General features: G+C 24.8%; 3 protein-coding genes across 4 annotated transcripts in view; 1 reads left to right on the top strand and 2 right to left on the bottom strand.

Annotated features, from left to right (window-relative positions):
- LOC127284666 (somatomedin-B and thrombospondin type-1 domain-containing protein-like) overlaps positions 1–4,179 on the top strand; it is a 31,349-nt gene extending 27,170 nt beyond the window's left edge. Inside the window, exons 7-8 of one of the 2 annotated variants that reach the window (XM_051310238.1) lie at positions 1,458–1,534; positions 3,351–4,179. In XM_051310238.1, the coding sequence (XP_051166195.1) occupies positions 1,458–1,534; positions 3,351–3,562 (289 nt within the window). In that variant the 3' untranslated portion in view covers positions 3,563–4,179. The remainder of the gene's footprint in view (positions 1–1,457; positions 1,535–3,350) is intronic. The other variant, XM_051310237.1, reaches the window with a different exon arrangement.
- A 1,281-nt stretch (positions 4,180–5,460) lies between these two features.
- LOC127284531 (putative fatty acyl-CoA reductase CG5065) lies at positions 5,461–14,224 on the bottom strand. The gene is made up of 17 exons (XM_051310004.1): positions 13,785–14,224; positions 13,498–13,637; positions 13,164–13,412; positions 13,010–13,091; positions 12,722–12,895; positions 12,429–12,621; positions 12,025–12,264; positions 11,695–11,952; positions 9,311–9,396; positions 7,906–8,045; positions 7,390–7,638; positions 7,244–7,325; positions 6,992–7,165; positions 6,619–6,811; positions 6,187–6,426; positions 5,782–6,039; positions 5,461–5,686 (listed from the first exon to the last, which is right to left on the bottom strand). The coding sequence occupies exons 1-17, from the start codon at positions 13,858–13,860 to the stop codon at positions 5,545–5,547; spliced, it is 2,976 nt and encodes a 991-aa protein (XP_051165961.1). The 5' UTR covers positions 13,861–14,224; the 3' UTR covers positions 5,461–5,544.
- Positions 14,225–14,361: 137 nt separating this feature from the next.
- Positions 14,362–16,952, bottom strand: LOC127284658 (fatty acyl-CoA reductase wat-like). The gene is made up of 9 exons (XM_051310214.1): positions 16,675–16,952; positions 16,465–16,604; positions 16,081–16,329; positions 15,936–16,017; positions 15,699–15,872; positions 15,423–15,615; positions 15,035–15,274; positions 14,684–14,941; positions 14,362–14,568 (listed from the first exon to the last, which is right to left on the bottom strand). The coding sequence occupies exons 1-9, from the start codon at positions 16,745–16,747 to the stop codon at positions 14,478–14,480; spliced, it is 1,500 nt and encodes a 499-aa protein (XP_051166171.1). The 5' UTR covers positions 16,748–16,952; the 3' UTR covers positions 14,362–14,477.
- Positions 16,953–17,810: the final 858 nt, after the last annotated feature.

Raw genomic sequence — 17,810 nt, 5'->3', positions numbered from 1 at the left:
TGGATATATAAGGGCTTGTGGGAGTGATGATATAAGTGCAACCTGGAGAGTTGAGGAGAGAGAGAGAGAGAGAGGGTCTGAGTGAAGGAGGCTCGGCAAAGTTCTCTCGATAACTTTATTTCGAGCATTCGACAAACTCAGATATAAGTGAACTGCAATCGTCAATTCAATTGAATTCGTGAAGCACCCAATGCACAAACCTATATAGCGTATTGGCGCAATCCTTAAGGATAAACTGCTCTTTTTCTTCGACTATATATATATATATATACCATGTGGATTGGACGTCTAACAATTTCTCAGCCATATACTTCCCCCCACCCCATCGATTTTTAACTGGTTACGTCCATTTTGCTGTTCAAGCAAATTTTTATCTTCAAATACCCTTTTTTTCTATTTTTACAACTTCAAATCCCTTTTGACCATTCTTATCTTTTTTTTGTAGGTTTCCTCTTTTTAGACTTTCACCGCAGAGAATTGAATTATGTCGCTTTGAAAATAATCCTTTTCCAAATTGAGCAAAACTTTTTATCTTGTTCGAGGGAAAATCGAAAATTTTTTTGCTGATTTAATCAAAAAAAATTTAATTAATTTAAAACTTCTATATATTATTTATTGAGAATGATTTCTATATAAGAAAAAAAGGATCATATACATATATTTCTTGTAAATTTTATGATTCGAGGGAGTTCACATTTCATTTTCAAGCAGTTTTCATATTTTCCGGACTTCCGGCCCCGCTTGGCACATCTCACTTATTTCACTGGTGCACGACAAAATATATGTGTAAAATAGACATCAGACACATTTCTGAATATTTCTCTCTCTCTCTCTCTCTCTCTCTCTCTCTCTCTCTCTCTCTCACTTTCTCTCTTTCTTGGTTCTGAAATTCCCTGTTGTGTACATATATATAATATAAATGTGTATTGCACGTATGCTTTTGCAAACGATTTATTTATTTCTTTTATGTGAAGAAAAAAATAGAGAAGGGAAAAGCAAACAAGTGTACTTCAGAAGAAAAGTATCATGGTACATTTTGCATAAGCTCTTCATCACTTGTGCGAGAGAGAGAGAAGTTTCCTTAGGGAGAAAAACTGAGAAAAACATCAAGAAAAAGGATAAGTGCACACCAATGCAGAAGAAAAGTATCCTTTCGAGGGGTTCTTACCACGATTTATTGATATTCTCAAGATTTAAGCAGCTTTCTCACTATTTATCTACTTTTGAGAAGAGATGAAATAAAAATTCAGGAAGACGATTGAAAGTTTTATAAGAGACTCAAATAGCTTCGCAGTTTTCAAAAAGTTTAAGGCTTTAAAATTAAAACAATAGGAATTTTTTTTTTCTATATTCGCAATTGAATTTTTTTTTAACATTTAGGGAATTTAAAATTTTATTATTGAAGGAAAAAATTGAAAAAAGCATTAAAAAGGGATTTATTATTTTTTTTGTTTCAGATACTGTGTGACGTTTACAGTAACGAAGGCATCGAAAGCGTGTTACAATGATGCGAATCTCTCAGATTTTGCCGAAGGTAAGTCGTCAATATAAATGGATAGATCGATATACATTTGATAGCACATAGGGGATGCTTAAACGAATCGATTGCAGCAATCCGAGATTTTTTTCTTTTCATTTTTTTTTTTTTCTTTTTTCTTGTTTTTTCCACTTCCGATGATCGTTTGCTACAGCATCGTGACGGGAACTACTTTTCTCAACGACTCGTTCTCTTTTTCTCAGAACCACTGTATTTTATTTTCTATTTCTCATTGTATTCTGCCGTCGTAGACTTAAAAAATGAGGAAAAGATTCTTACAAGGATTTCTTTTACTTGACAATCATATTTTCTGAAAGAAAATACAGACATTACAATCGAAAATGATTCTCGTCGATTCTTTTTATACTTTGTGATTCGGTGCGCGTTTACAATTCTTTTTCTCGAAATGCAATTTTTTTTTTAAATAACAATTTGTTAAATTTTTTTTGCATTATAAAAAAGATGGGATAATTTACAATTAATTGAATTTGATATAATCAGGCCTCGGATTATACGACTTTTTCGACAATTTCCGACTTTTTTCGACTTATTTTCATAAAATGCGACTATTTCGACTTTTTTTTACATTTTTAAAAAATTTTTTTAAATAAAATATATATTTTTTTTAGTATAAAATGCAGATCTTCTTCATATCTTCTTTATTTCAATTATTTAACAAATTTTTAACTAAAATTCTTCACTAAACTAATTATTTTTAATCATTTTAATGAAATTCATCACAAATTCAATTATTTCAAATTAATTTTTAATTAAAATTTTTATGAAATTTAACAATTGTTTGTAATTTTTAAAAAATATCAAATAAAATTACCAAAAATTTTTAATTTAAAATCATAAATAAATTCAAAATCAAATAAAATTTAATTATTTTCAAAAATTTCAATTCAAAATCAACTAAAATTCAATTATTACCCAAAATTTCAATTCAAAATCAAAGAAAATTTAATTATTTTCAAAATTTTCAATACAAAATCTTTTAAAATTCAATTATTTTTCAAATTTTCAATTTAAAATCAAATAAAATTGAATTATTACCAAAAATTTTAATTCAAAATCAATTAAAATTCAATAATTATTCAAAATTTCAATTCAAAATTAATTATTATCAAAATTTTCAATCAAAAATCAACTAAAATTGAATTATTATCCAAAATTTTAATTATAATTCAATTATTTTCAAAAATTTTAATTTAAAAGCTTCTAAAATTTAATAATTTCTAAAAATTTTTATCTAAAATTTTTTTTAAATTTAACAATTTCAATTATAACTCTAAGGAAATTAAATTATTTTTAACTATTTTTATAATATTCTTTGAAAATTCAACTATCTGAAATTTTCAAATTATTGTATTTTTGTCCGCAATTTCTAATAAATGTTTTAGTGAAATCATCAAAAAATTTTAATTAAAAATCACTTGAAGTTCAATTAATTTTAAAAATTTCAATTGCAAATCTTTGAAAATTCAATTACATTTAAAAAATGTTAACTGAAATTATTTAATAAATTATTTTTAGTTCTGTAAAATTTAATTATTGTCTAAAAATTAACAAAATCTTTTAAAATTCAATTATTTCTAAAAATTTCAACTTTAACTATTTCAAAAGTATTATTATTTTAAAAAAAAATTTATTTAAAAATCTGTAAATAATTTTTGTTAAAATAAAAAAATCGACTTTTTCGACTTTTTTTTGGAATATAAATCGACTAAAGCGACTTTTTTTGTGCCTTTAAATCGATTCGAGGCCTGTATAATTTAAAAAGTAATAATAATAATTTTTCAATTTGTTTAAGGTTCTCGAGTATGTGTTCGATGTCAAACACAAGCCTTAAGACGAGTTCTTGATTGGCGATGTGAAGGTGACGGAGGTATTGAAGCAATGATCACAAGGTGGAGTGTTCTCTCATCTCCACATTGTCACGGGAAATGGTTGAGAACTGAAAAGACAGGTCCAGAATGTGAAACCTCCCTCTGCAAGCCCGAACCTCACTTTATTTTTGTTTGAAAACCTTCAAAAAAAAAAAAAAAGTCCCATCCAAAACTCCAAAGTCCTCCTCCAAGTAAGAATTTTTCATTTTACTATTATTATTATTTTTCTTTTTTAATAATGAAATCAAAATTTTTGTATTTATTTTACGCCGCACTTTATCAACTTTTAAAGCAATCACTTCAATTAATCAATTTCCATTGAGATGATTGAATTTACTATATATTCAAACCGTTATAATTGATTTTCAGTCGAGGTGATTGATTTAAATTTAAAAGATAAAAAAAAGGCGGATTTTTTAATCTCAATATATTGTTAAATTCAAGTTTTGAAAATTTGATAATATTTTAATCAAAGTTTAAAAGAAATTAAAGAATATAAATTTTGTTGAAAATTCGATTTTTAGTCATTTGAAGAAAATTATTAGGTTAAAAAATTCGATTTTTTTACCATATTTTTTAAAAGAATTAAATTCTTATAAAAAAATGATGTTTAATAATAATAATTAAGGAATAATCATCGCTATGTAAAATATATAAAAAAAAATCCAATAAGTATAAACTTATTTGTAAGTTAGATTATAAATTGAATCCACATATCAGAGATCATATTTTCTAGAGTTTAAGCAATAAAAATAGAATATCTATTTCGATTGCCTATATAATTCCTTGCCTATAATATTTCCCAAGTAATTTTTTCATTTAAATGACAGCAATATACAATTATTGTTTTACAACTTTTTTTATTTTATTCTTTTTAATAATCTTATTTTTATATTTATAATATTATTTTTTAATAATTGTAGTTTTATAATTAGATTATGTTTTTTAAAAAAGCATTGCAATTCTAAACATTATTTTATTTATTTCTAATATTGTCTCTTCGTTTATTGCATTTCATTTCAAAGTTTTCAAATATAACGCAAAATCATAGAGCGGGAAAATAATTGAATAGCTCGCAAAGCATAGGGAATTGGTTTCTTCAATTGGCTATCGATCACATTTGAAAACATATGAATTTTTATTGAAAACCTTTAATGGACTTGGTTTTGAATATAATATCTTGTTTCAAAACCAAATGTACTTTAAATGTATATATATAACAGTAAATTACTTGCTCGCTTATTTCGCTCCATTAAAAAAAAAATTACACTTTCGTGCTTATTTAAAAAAAAAAAAACATAAAACGATTCGTAAAATGGAACGTCACGTTTTTTTCAGGAAGTTAATTATTATTTTTTTTTACTGGTCGAATATGTTTTGCAAATTGTTTCTGAAAATTGCCTATTTTATTGAATGACAAAATATTTTCTTTTCAATGTATTTTTTGTTATTTTACAATTTTTTCTCTTTTAAGCTTTGACAATTATGAAAAGTGCATGTATAACAATATTATTATTTATTATTATTATTATTATTATTATTATTATTTTTAATTACTAAAAGTTTGATTGCACTTTGTTGAAAATATTTCATGTCTATATTTACTTTAAGCTTTATGCATGACGTGTTATCACTTTTAATTTTTGCGGATTTAAAATGGATATCAAACATTTTTTTTTGAATATTTAAAAAAAATGTAAATCCTTGTCATTATTTTTCATTTTATGGCTCTTTTCTGGGCCAAAAAAAAACAGTAATAACTATTAAGTTTCGATTTATACTTGAAAGCATCTTGATGAGGATTTGTGAGAATTTTTAATCCCATTATCTCCAGTGTCGAACGAACCTGTTAAAATTAAATGACAGAGGGTTGTTGAATGTAAAGGGAAAATTTCATAATTACTTATCGATCGATGGAAAGCAATGAAAGCTGCATGACATTGTATTTTACAATCGTATGTGATCATACCAATATTTGTGGTACATTTCCCCCCCCCCCTCCCCTCCCTCCCAATAATAGTTTAACAAAGGTCCTTTTCAAATAGATTGTTAAATTAAAACTGTATTCCATGAGTGACATTCGTATAGAAAAAAAATTCTTTGATTTAAAGAAATTTTTTATTTATAAAAAATATTAAAATTTTTTTTATTGAGAATTGAGAATTTTTGAGAATTTAGATATTTCTTGAAAAATTTGTAGAAACCCCAAATTTGAAGGATTATTAGAGTATATTTCAGTCCTGCGTGAAGAATCAAAAACCTGTAAGAAAAAAATCAATAATATTAATTTTAAATTAATTGCCTAATTAATTAGCAAAATTAGAGAAATTAATTAAAAAATTAAAAGAATCTCACTTCGATCTGCGTATATTAGCTGCAGGAATTGTGGTCAGAGGGTCATTCAATAAATAAATTCTTAAACCAATCATATATTTTTTAATATAGTCAGGCCAATTAAAGTCATTCATTGAAAAGGGAAATAGTTTTTGATCGTCAGGCGATATTCGTTTCCAAAGATTTTTTGTTCTTTCATGTTTTCCTGTCCATTCGTTTAATGTCCAAAAACAAAGCAATTTAATCATTTTGTTTAGTTTATGGTTAAATCTCATTGCCCTGAAAAAAAAAAAATGATTTTCTCTCTATCTTTTTATTTCTTTCAAAATATTTGAAATTAGACAATCAAATTCTGTGTTCGATATTATTTTCTCTATTACACGATTAATAATTTAATATTAATCTTTACTATTTTTATTTTCTTACCAAGTCTTTTTTCCTATGACAATTAGATAGGCATCGACAAGAATTGCTGGTAGAGTTTGTAAAATTGTTTTAAATATATAATAAACGTAGTAATTTTTCAGTAACATTATACTATAATACCCGACAGTATTTAAGGGTGCAATTTGGTATTTGTAACTCAAGTTATAATATTCTCCATAAGTAATTGAATTTGTCCAAGAGGAAATGTAATTATAAACGAAAGGGTAATCTGCTTTAGTCCTAGAAAATAAATTCTAAATTAATTATTCTAGATGTTTCTGATTTTTATAATTATTATTTAAAAATCGTTTTTCTGTCAATCGTAATAATTAAAAACCCTTTGACAGTATATAAATATTGAATAGATGGTTAATTAATTAAACATAGACGATTATATTTTTATTTAATTATAAAAAAAAATGAGAAATTTACTTATTTAGAGCAACGTCCCAAGCACATACAATAAGAGCATTTACTGTTAAGTCTGCAGGAATTATTTCCAATTTCTTTGATTTGTCACATAAGATTATTTTTAACACTCCAATTAATCCGGGTAAAATGAAGCCATTAGTTCCAAATAAATTGTCAGTCCATCCTTTGAGAGGAGTGTTATATGTTGACGATACTGTTTTGTAAAAATTACATATATACATATTTCAACTAATAATAATTTTATTATTATATTATTTATTTATTTCAAGTAATATTTATTTGAAAATAAATATAATTAAAAATAAATTTAAATTAAAATAAATTAAAAATTTAATTACTTAAACAAATTTAATTTAGTATTGAATAATCTGACCTATGGCTGGTCTAAATACTCCAACTGGAAGTTTATTTGCATATTGATGAATTAATTGTTCAGCAATTGATTTTGTAAAAGTATAATTATTCGGATGATCTTTCCTTAAAATATTCTCAAGATTTTCTAATTCTTCTCTATTTAGTGTTTTGAATATTTGTAAAATTCTGTCACCTATATAAAAAAAAAGTGGAAAATCTTAATTTATTTTTAAAAAAATTTTCTAAACTTGTTAAACTTATATATATAAACCTGTTATTGGAGAATCGTAAAATTTTTCATCAATTTCATTCCTTGTCGCGTGAGCATAAAATGTTGATATGTGCATAAAAACCTTGAGATTAAATAAGATAAAAAATTTAATTTCTTTACTCCATAAAAAAAGGGAAACAACTGACCTTTAATTTCTCCATAGATTGACAAATATCAATTAATTCTTTAGTTCCAAAAACATTGTCGAGTATCATTTTTTCGAGTTTTTCATCAAATTTCACATTCGCTGCTCCATGAAAAACAATTGAAATTTTCTTTAATAATATCTCTCTATTCTCGGGAGATATTCCAAAATTTGATAAATTACTATCTCCTTCGATTGGTATAATCTTTTCTAATACTTGCGGACATTCGCATTTTAATTGTTCAAAAATCTATAAAACATAATTTACAATGTTAATGTCTCTGTAAAAATTGTTTCTACAGGAAAAAAAATTTTCTACTGAAACTGTTTAAAATAGATTATGCACCATTTATACAGAATAAATTTTCTACAAAAGAAAATTCCTATATAAAAGTTGTTTTTACAATTCAATTACTAATTTATGAAATTTTTGTCTCATACGAAGTGATTGAATTCTTAAATTAAAATTTAATTTCTCTAAAAACGGAAATAAATGAAAATTATTTAAATAATTTACCGGTTCCTCTAAAAGACGCTGTATTCTCGTATGAATATCTTGACCTCCTTTTTGTCTTATGATTACATAAATAGAAGTTAGTTCTGGACAACATCTTAACAATTTTTCTATAAGTAACTTTCCCAAAAGTCCTGTTCCTCCTTTTAACAAAGTAGAAAAAGTTGTTAATGAACTAAAAATCTTCTAAATTTAGAAATACAGTGGTTCGAATCGAATAATATATATTAAAAACTCAGAAAATTCAGAAATTTTTAAGATTTTTTTGGCATAAATTTGGTTATTTTGCTTTGAATGATAAAATAAATAGAGAAAAAAAAATTTTAAATTCGGGAGACCAAAAAATGGGACGCATGATTATTTTCTAAAAATCATTAGTCATAATTTACATTTTATCGAATTTTATTTCTCCTAATTAGTTTTGAGCCGAATTTTAATTTGTTCGAAATAGCATTTGGCATAATTTTCATCAATCCGGTTTTCTATATGGCAGAATTTTTATATAACGGAAAATTTAACTCACAGAATTTTTATTTCTTCGAATTTTTATTTGCTCGAATTTTCATTTAACATAATCGGCATTTTAAAGAATTTTTATTGGGTAGAATTTCATTGAATAGTATTTTCATTTAGATGAATTTTCATTTGTTCGAATTATTATTTGATATAATTTCCATATAATCGATATTTCATACTACAGAATTTTTACTTAACCGACAAATCATTTAATAGAATTTCTAATTGATAGAATTTTCATTTGTCCAAATTTTCAAATGGCCGAACAAACAATCGACAGAAAGATTTCAGCGCGATTTTTAAAATCAACCAATCACAATTTTATGAATAATTTTTGATTGGTTGATTTTAAAAATCGCGCCGAAATCTTTCTGTCGATTGTTTGTTCGGCCATTTGAAAATTCGGATAAATGAAAATTCTATCAATTAGAGATTCTATTAAATGATTTTTCGGTTAAGTAAAAATTCTATGTAGTATGAAAAATCAATTATATGGAAATTATATCAAATAATAATTCGAACAAATGAAAATTCTATTCAATGAAATTCTACCCAATAAAAATTCTTTAAAATGCCGATTATGTTAAATGAAAATTCGAGCAAATAAAAATTCTGACAAATAAAAATTCGAAGAAATAAAAATTCTGTGAGTTGAATTTTCCGTTATATACAAATTCTGCCATATAGAAAATCGGATTGATGAACATTATGCCAAATGCTATTTCGAACAAATTAAAATTTGGCTCAAAACTAATTAGGACAAATAAAATTCGATAAAATGTAAATTATTACTAATGATTTTTAGAACATAATCATGCGTCCCCCAAAAAATAGTTCGGATAAAATGTTTTTCGGTTCGGATAATCGAGGTTCCACTGTAAATAATAAATACCTGTGATTAATACACTTTGACCGGCATAAAAATTTTGTATTGGCGTTTTAGTCTTGTAATCTTCAGACTGCATGATCCAGTAATATCTGATTTAATATATATAGTCACAAAAAATAATTTTTATAGTTTTATAATAAAAATTTAGATTTAGTATTAATTTATGAGGTTTGATTTTAATTTAATATAGAATAGAGTTAAATTTATTTAGTTTGAAGAAGAGTTTTAGAGTTGTATAATTTAAATTAATCTGATACTTACTCTTTATCAATATTCACTGTCTCTGGTAACATTCGCTTGACAACTTTTCAGTCCACTCATATAAACTGGTTAATTACTGATGAAGCCACATTTCATATTCTTGCTTTATATGAACTATAAAATCTCAGTAAATTACGTAATTTGTATTCATAATTCTCTAGAAATTTCTCACTGATATATTTTATATTAATAATAACAAAAAAAAAGAAGTTTAACTTGAAATAATTTTTAATTACTAATTTTCATTTGTTTAATTAAATAATTTAAAACATAATATAATGTGAATAATATTATTTTCCTTGAAAGAACAAATTTTAAACTTTGTATTTTAAATTTAATTTAATAATTTTATAAATTCTTACATTCTTCACGCAAAAACCAATGACTAAGAATATGAATTTATTTTCAAAAGAATCAGTTCAAGTATAGTTGAAAAAAATTATTGCCTGAGAATATTAATTATATTAAAAAAAAAAAATTGTGCACGTGTTACAAATGGCAAATAAAAAATTAATTACTATGTTTCAAGATTATACAAAATTGATTTACTTCAAATTGCTGATTATTCGATTACTTTATTATAAAGAAAAAAAAAAATATTACAAAAATATTACACATTTGTAATAAAAAATTTCTAAAAAATGTATATTTTTTTATGCAATAATTGTTATTTTATTAATATTGAATAATTAAATATTATATATATTTTTTACTTCAAATTATTAATTACAAAATTATTTAAATTTTATATAATTAATTGGAATTATATTTATTTTAGATATATTTTTTTTGGAAGAAACTTTAATTTTTTAAATGTAGGTTAGAGGAAATTGAGACGCTTCATGTTATATTGTTACGGTTAATTTAACCCCGATTTATAACCAGTCTGTGAATTAAAACAATAGTTTAAATTCGAATGCACACTGTTGTATTGAATGATGGTAGCTAAATACGTTATGCTCTCTATCTCGTAAACTATAGAATATTCGAATTCAGCATCATGGAATCGTAACAGAATGCATATTAATAATAATCGTCCGTTCTGCAGGCATTCAACAAAGTGCGAATTCAGCTAGTTACGCGATAGCTTTGCGAATCCATTCAAATCTTGGATGTATGACTAACTCAATAGTAAACATTAATCACTTCATGTATATCACAGTCTTTGCCTAATTTCCTAATTTACCATTAGAATATGTCGCGATTAATTTCAAACAATCATTCTTATTTGCACTACTGCATTTTTGTTTATGTTTACTTTATAGAGAATTTTAATTTTTTTTTTTATTTTTAAAAACATGTAATATTTTATTCAACATTTGCAATATTTGATTCACTAATTTTCTTAGTTCAAGAAAATTTACTTCAAATCTAGTAAATTTTCTTAGATCAAAAAAATATTGAATCAAATCAAGTAAATTGGTTTTCTTGATTTAATAATATTTTTTTCCAGTGTGGAAAAAATATATTTTGGAAAATATTTTTATTTGCTTTTTTTATCTTTGAAAGTATCATTGAAATATTCCACCGGAATATAAAAAAAAAAATGTTTCTAATTAGTCCGAATTTCAAATATATCTTAGAATTAAAACAAGCTTGGTTTAATGAAAAAACAAAAGCAATTACGTTATTATTTTTATTGGAAAATAATTAAAAATAGAAAAACTTTTAATTATATGAAAGTTATACAAAAGTGTAAAGAAAAATCGATTCCGTTACATGAAAATTTAACTTTATGTTTTAGTAATTTTTCCTATCAGGTGTTTAAAAAAAAAATAATCCAAATTTTTACTGTAAAAATATTAGATACTTTTTAAAAATTTTGCAGTAAATCCAAATTAGAAGAGTTATTAGAGAATATTTCAACCCTGCTCGATACATTAAAAACCTGTAGGAAAAACAAAAAATATTATTAATTGGAAATTAAATGCACAATCAGTAAATTAAACAGTAAAATTAGAAAAATAATTTAATTGAATGGTGAATTTCGAAAAGGGCTCAACTCGAAAAAGCGTGTCATTTTCGCATAACAATTGATAGTGAAAATGACTCTTAGCCTTTTTAGAGTTGAGCCCTTTTCGAAATTCACCATTCAATTAATTTCTAAATTATTAAAAGAATCTCACTTTGATTTGCGTTTTTCGGCAGCAGAAACTGTAGTCAAAGGGTCATTCAGCAAATAAATTCTTATACCAATCATGTATTTTTTAACATAGTCATGCCAGTCAACATCAACCATTGAAAATGGAAATAGTTTCTGATCATCAGGAGATATTCTTTTCCAAAGATTTTTGGTTCTTTCGTTTTTGCCTTTCCACTCGTTCAATGTGCCAAAAAGCAATAATTCTTTCATAGTATTCAATTTCTTGTTCATTTTTAATGCCCTGAAAAAAATTTCTTCATTTTACTCATATGTTATGTTTATTATGACACATGATATAATTATTATTTCTCACCAAGTCTTTTTTCCGATAATAATTAGACATGTATCGATAAAAATTGCTGGTACAGTTTCTAAAATTATGCTTAAAATATTATAAGCATAATAATTTTTTATAGGCGTTATACTATAGGGCCAGACATTTTTTAAGGTAGGAACTTTATATTTGTCAGCCAAGTGAAAATAATCTCCATAAGTCTTTGAATTTTTCCAACTGGAAATGTAATTATAAACGAAAGGTTCATCTTCTTTTGTCCTAGAAATTGATTACATATAATTTTTTTCTCTTTATGATTTTTAATTAGTTATCTATAAATTAATTGATTTAGTTTCTGGAGCTCTTGATATGAATATTTAATAGATAATTAATTACATTTAAAAGTTTCTATTTTTATATTTTAATTATTAAAACAAGTTTACTTGTTTAGAGCAACATCCCAAGCACATGCTATAAGAGCATTTATTGTCAAATCTGCAGGCACACTTTCGACTTTTTTTGATGAGTCACAACGTATTGTTCTTAATACTCCAGTTAATCCGGCTGCATAGGTTCCATTAGGTCCAGAAAAATTGTCAGTCCATCCTTCGAGAGGACTATTGTAGGTTGACGTCACTGTTTTGTAAAAATATACTCGTAACGATAAGTAAATAATTTTGTTAAAATAAGAATTTAAATTAATTTTTATATATAATTAATAATTGAGTAATCTGACCTATTGCTGGTCTAAATACTCCAAAAGGAAGTTCTTTTCCATGTTGATGAATTAATTGTTCAGCAATTGCCTTTGTAAAAGTATAATTATTCGGATGATCTTTCCTTAAAATATTCTCAAGTTTATCTAATTCTTCTGTAGTAAGAGTTTCCGCCATTTTTAAAATTCTATCGCCTGAAATAATGCAAATAGAAAACCATAATTTTTTAATTTTAATCTTATGAAAATACTATTTTTTTTTTATTATTATTTTCTTTTTCGCCCATGTTCTAAAATAGTTGAAATTACCTGTTATTGAAGTATCGTAAAATTTCTCATCAATCTCCTTTCTTGTGGATTGAGAATAAAATGTAGATACATGTATAAAAACCTTTGAGATTAAAAAGAATTATGTATTTTTTACCTATTGTATAATATAAGAAAGAAAGCAATTAAAATTGACCTTTAAGTTCTTCATAGATTGACAAATATTTATCAATTCTTTAGTTCCAAAAATATTGTCAAGGATCATTTTTCCGAGTTTTTCATTAAATTTCACATTAGCTGCTCCATGAAAGACTATTGAAACATTTTTTAATAAAATATTTCTATTCTCGGGAGATATTCCAAAATTTGGTAAATTACTATCTCCTTCGATCGGGATAATCTTCTCGAAAAATTCTGGATATTCGCATTTTAATTGATCGTAAATCTAAAATAAAAAAATATTTATTCAAATGTAGGTTACATTCTTTATTTTTTCAGTTAGATATGTTTTAAATAAATAGAAAATTTACCGGTGATTCGAAAAGATGCTGTATTCTCTTATAAATATCTTGATCTCTTTTTTGTCTTATAATTATATAAATAGAAGTCAGTTCTTGACAACATCTTAATAGTTTTTCAATAAGAAGCTTACCCAAAAATCCTGTACCTCCTTTTAGTGGAATAAAAAATAGCAACTGAGATATACTAATTAATTTTAAATTTCAACTTCACTGTTTTCTTGCAAGGATCAAATTGCAACAGATTGATCGTTTCAAATTAACAGTGATTAATATTAAAATATTTGTCTCTGTTATACCTGTGATTAAGACACTTTGACCCGCATAAAAATTTTGTATTTGAGTTTTAGGTTTAAAATCATCAGATTGCATCATTTAATTATTAATCGATTAATATTCACTGTCTCTGGTAACATTAGCTTATGATAACATTCCGACGACTCAAAAACACTGATTAGTAACTAATGAAGCTGCTTTTTATATCCTTGCTTTATATATGTACTGTAAAATCTCAGTAAATCACGTAATTTAAAATCATGATTAACTAGACTAATAATAGATTATTTCTTACGTATAACAAAAAAAAGCTTGACTGGAAATAAATTTTTAATTATCAATTTCTATTTTTTTAAATTAAATAATTACTAAATTATGAATTTTTTGTTCTTTGATAAACAATTTTTTGACTAATTAGTGGCAATTTTCATTAAATGGTTTTATAAAAATCATTTTAATTATGCCATAATGCCTTAAAAATCAATGATTGAAAATATTAACAAAGTTGAAAAACTTGTGCGCGTGTTGCAATCGGTTAATAAAAAATTAATCACTATGCATGACAATAATTAGCATTTTATAAACAATTTACTGACTAACTTCTGGTTATTAGATTATTGTTTATTATTTCAAAAAACAGTTTTTGTAAAAGAATTACATTATAGGGAAACAGTGTTTAATTGAATTTAATTAGTTCTTTGGTATAAAAAAAATATTTAAAAGTTTAATTTTTTAAAAATTGTGTAGAAAATCCAAATTAGAAGAATTATTAAAGAATACTTTAGCCCTGCTTGGAACATTAAAAACCTGTAGGAAAAATACAAAATATTATTAATTACAAATTAGATGCTGAATTAAATTTAGAAAAAATTAGAACTATTCATTTCCAAATAATTAAATTAAATAAATGAAAGAATCGCACTTCATTCTACGTTTCTCAGCAGCAGGAACTGTAGTCAGAGGATCATTTAGCAAATAAATTCTTATACCAATCATGTATTTTTTAACATAGTCATCCCAGTCAATATCATCCATTGAAAATGGAAATAATTTCTGATCATCATGAGATATTCTTTTCCAAAGATTTTTTGTATTTTCATTGCTACTCTTCCATTCGTTTAATGTCCAAACAGAAACCAATTTCATTGTAGTGTTTAGTTTCTTGTTCATTCTGATTGCCCTGAAAAATAATGATTTTCTCTCTTTATTTTTTTTTGAATTTGTTAACAATTTTTTAAATTGACGATATCATATTTAAAATTTTCTAATTTACCAAGTTCTTTTTCCTATTATACTTAAATATGCATCGATGATAATTGCAGGTAGAGTTTGTAAAATTATTTCTAAAATATAATAAACGTAGTAATTTTTTAATAACAGTATATTATAACACCAAATACTCTTTAAAGGAGCAACTTGGTATTTGTAAGTCAGGTTGTAAAATTTTTCGAAAGTAATTAAATTTTCTCGACTGGAAATATAATTATAAACGAAAGGTTCATCTTCTTTAGTCCTGAAAAAGGAATAAGAATTATTTTTTCAGTTTCTGATTTTTAAGTAAAATCGTAATGATTAAAGGCTCTTTGACAGTATAAATATTAAAAGATAATTAATTTCAAACGTTTATATTTAATATTTATTTTAATTGCTAAAAGATTTACTTGTTCAGAGCAACATCCCAAGCACATGCAATAAGAGCATTTATTGTAAAATCTGCAGGAATTATTTCCATTTTCTTTGATGTGTCACAATGCATTGTTCTTAATACTCCAACTAATCCGCCTGCAATGAAGGCATTAGGTCCATAAAAACTGTCAGTCCATCCTTCGAGAGGACTATTATAGGTTGATGACACTGTTTTGTAAAAATTAGCAAACCCGTTAGTAAACTAAATAAAAAGTAATTCAAATTAAAAGTATAATTAAAATCCATCTGACCCATTGCTGGTCTAAATATTCCAGAAGGAAGTTCTTTTGCATGTTGATGAATTAATTGTTCTGCAATTGATTTTGTAAAACTGTAATTATTATGATGATCATTCCTCAATTTATTCTCAAGATTATCTAATTCTTCTGCATTAAGAATTTCGGCTATTTTTAAAATTCTGTCGCCTAAAATAATGTAAATAGAAATTCTTAATTTTTTTCAAAATTGTTAAAATTAAAATATTTTACCTGTTATTGATGAATCGTAACATTTTTCATCAACTTCCGTTCTTATTGTTTGTGTGGAAAATGTAGATATGTACATGAAAACCTTTTGTATAATTAAATGAGATAATTTTTTTTTATGTTAATACATGAAAAAGAGAGAACTGACCTTTAAGTTCTTCATAGATTGACAAATATTTATCAATTCTTTAGTTCCAAAAACATTGGCGAGGATCATTTTTCCGAGTTTTTCATTAAATTTCACATTAGCTGCTCCATGAAAGACTATTGAAACATTTTTTAATAAAATATTTCTATTCTCGGGAGATATTCCAAAATTTGGTAAATTACTATCTCCTTCGATTGGGATAATCTTCTCGAAAAATTTTGGATATTCGCATTTTAATTGATCGTAAATCTAAAAAATATTGATTCAAATATAGTTGATGAATTTTTATTTGTACATATATATTTATGTCTTATACGAAGTGGTTGAAATATTTTTAGTATATTTTAGGTATGTTTAAATAATTTAAACATAATTTAATTTTACCGGTGATTCTAAAAGATGCTGTATTCTCTTATGAATATCTTGATCTCCTTTTCGTCTTATGATTACATAAATAGATGTCATTTCTGGACAACATCTTAACAATTTTTCTATAAGCAGTTTTCCCAAAAATCCTGTTCCTCCTTTTAGTAAAATAGAAAAAGTTGTTAATGAACTAAAAATCTGCTAAACTTAGGAATAAATTATAAATACCTGTAATTAGAATACTTTGACCGGCATAAAAATTTTGTAATGGCGTTTTAAATTTGTAATCTTCAGACTCCATGATCCAGTCATATATTTAATTAAGTAAATTAATCCCCAATTCAGATGAAGAGAGTATATAGTTTAATTTTTATTCAGTTTTAAAAAAATTTCCGATTTATGATACAGAAAATTAATTTCACAATTCACTGATTCTAATAACATTCACTTGTTTATTTTTCTAATCCACTTCTAAACAATTACTGACGATGTTATATTACAAATCCTTTGCTTTATATCAGAACTATATAATATAATCTCATTTGATTATGTATTAATATTGATGAAAACTGTCTAGTATATTAATATTAATTACAAAGAAAAACTTGTGTATGCTTCATAACTGGTGAATAAACAATTATTTACTGTGCGTGGCAAAAAAGTTGAATTATAAAAAATCGATTTACTTTTTCCAATCGATGATTTTTTCTATCTTGATAATAATTTCCATCTTAGAAAATTCTTATAACAAAATTTTTAGAAATCTTTAGAAATACAAATAAATATTTTTTTTATCAGAGTACAAATATATATACTTAATTTAATTACTGCTGAGACTCATACACATACACACATTTTGTGTTAATAGAGTGTTAAATTATTCAAGATTACGACGGGGCAACTGGTATAGGATTAAAACTAAAAAAAAAAAATTCAGATATTACCCTTGCTCTAGATTTGGTCATTTATTTCATTTTTTACGTGAGGATTATTTTTATCGCTCATTTACTGAATCAACTTGTCTTTCGCGAAATTGTTGAGCTTATAAAAAAAATCAAATAAACATTTTTATTTACATTCACATAAAATACATTTTTACGAGAGTCTTTTCGTAATTTATAAAATTAAAATTTTTATTCTGTGATAATTTATTAAAGTTACAGCAAATTTGTTTTAATTAAAATTTTGAATTTTTTAATCAAAGTTCTATGTGGCTATGGGTATATTATGTTGTTTCTTACTCTATCAAGAGTTATACTTCTTTTTTTTTATTTCTTGCTCGTGTTCTTACGAGATATTAGTCTCTAAGAAAAGAACTCGAAAAGTTTTACGATCCCATATATATATATATACGCTCAATGTCT

The sequence above is a fragment of the Leptopilina boulardi genome, unplaced genomic scaffold (genome assembly GCF_019393585.1).
Source record: "Leptopilina boulardi isolate dan_hultmark-lab unplaced genomic scaffold, ZJU_Lbou_2.1 LbouV2_325, whole genome shotgun sequence".
Lineage (NCBI taxonomy): Eukaryota > Metazoa > Arthropoda > Insecta > Hymenoptera > Figitidae > Leptopilina > Leptopilina boulardi.
This window is presented reverse-complemented; position numbering and strand designations above follow the sequence as displayed.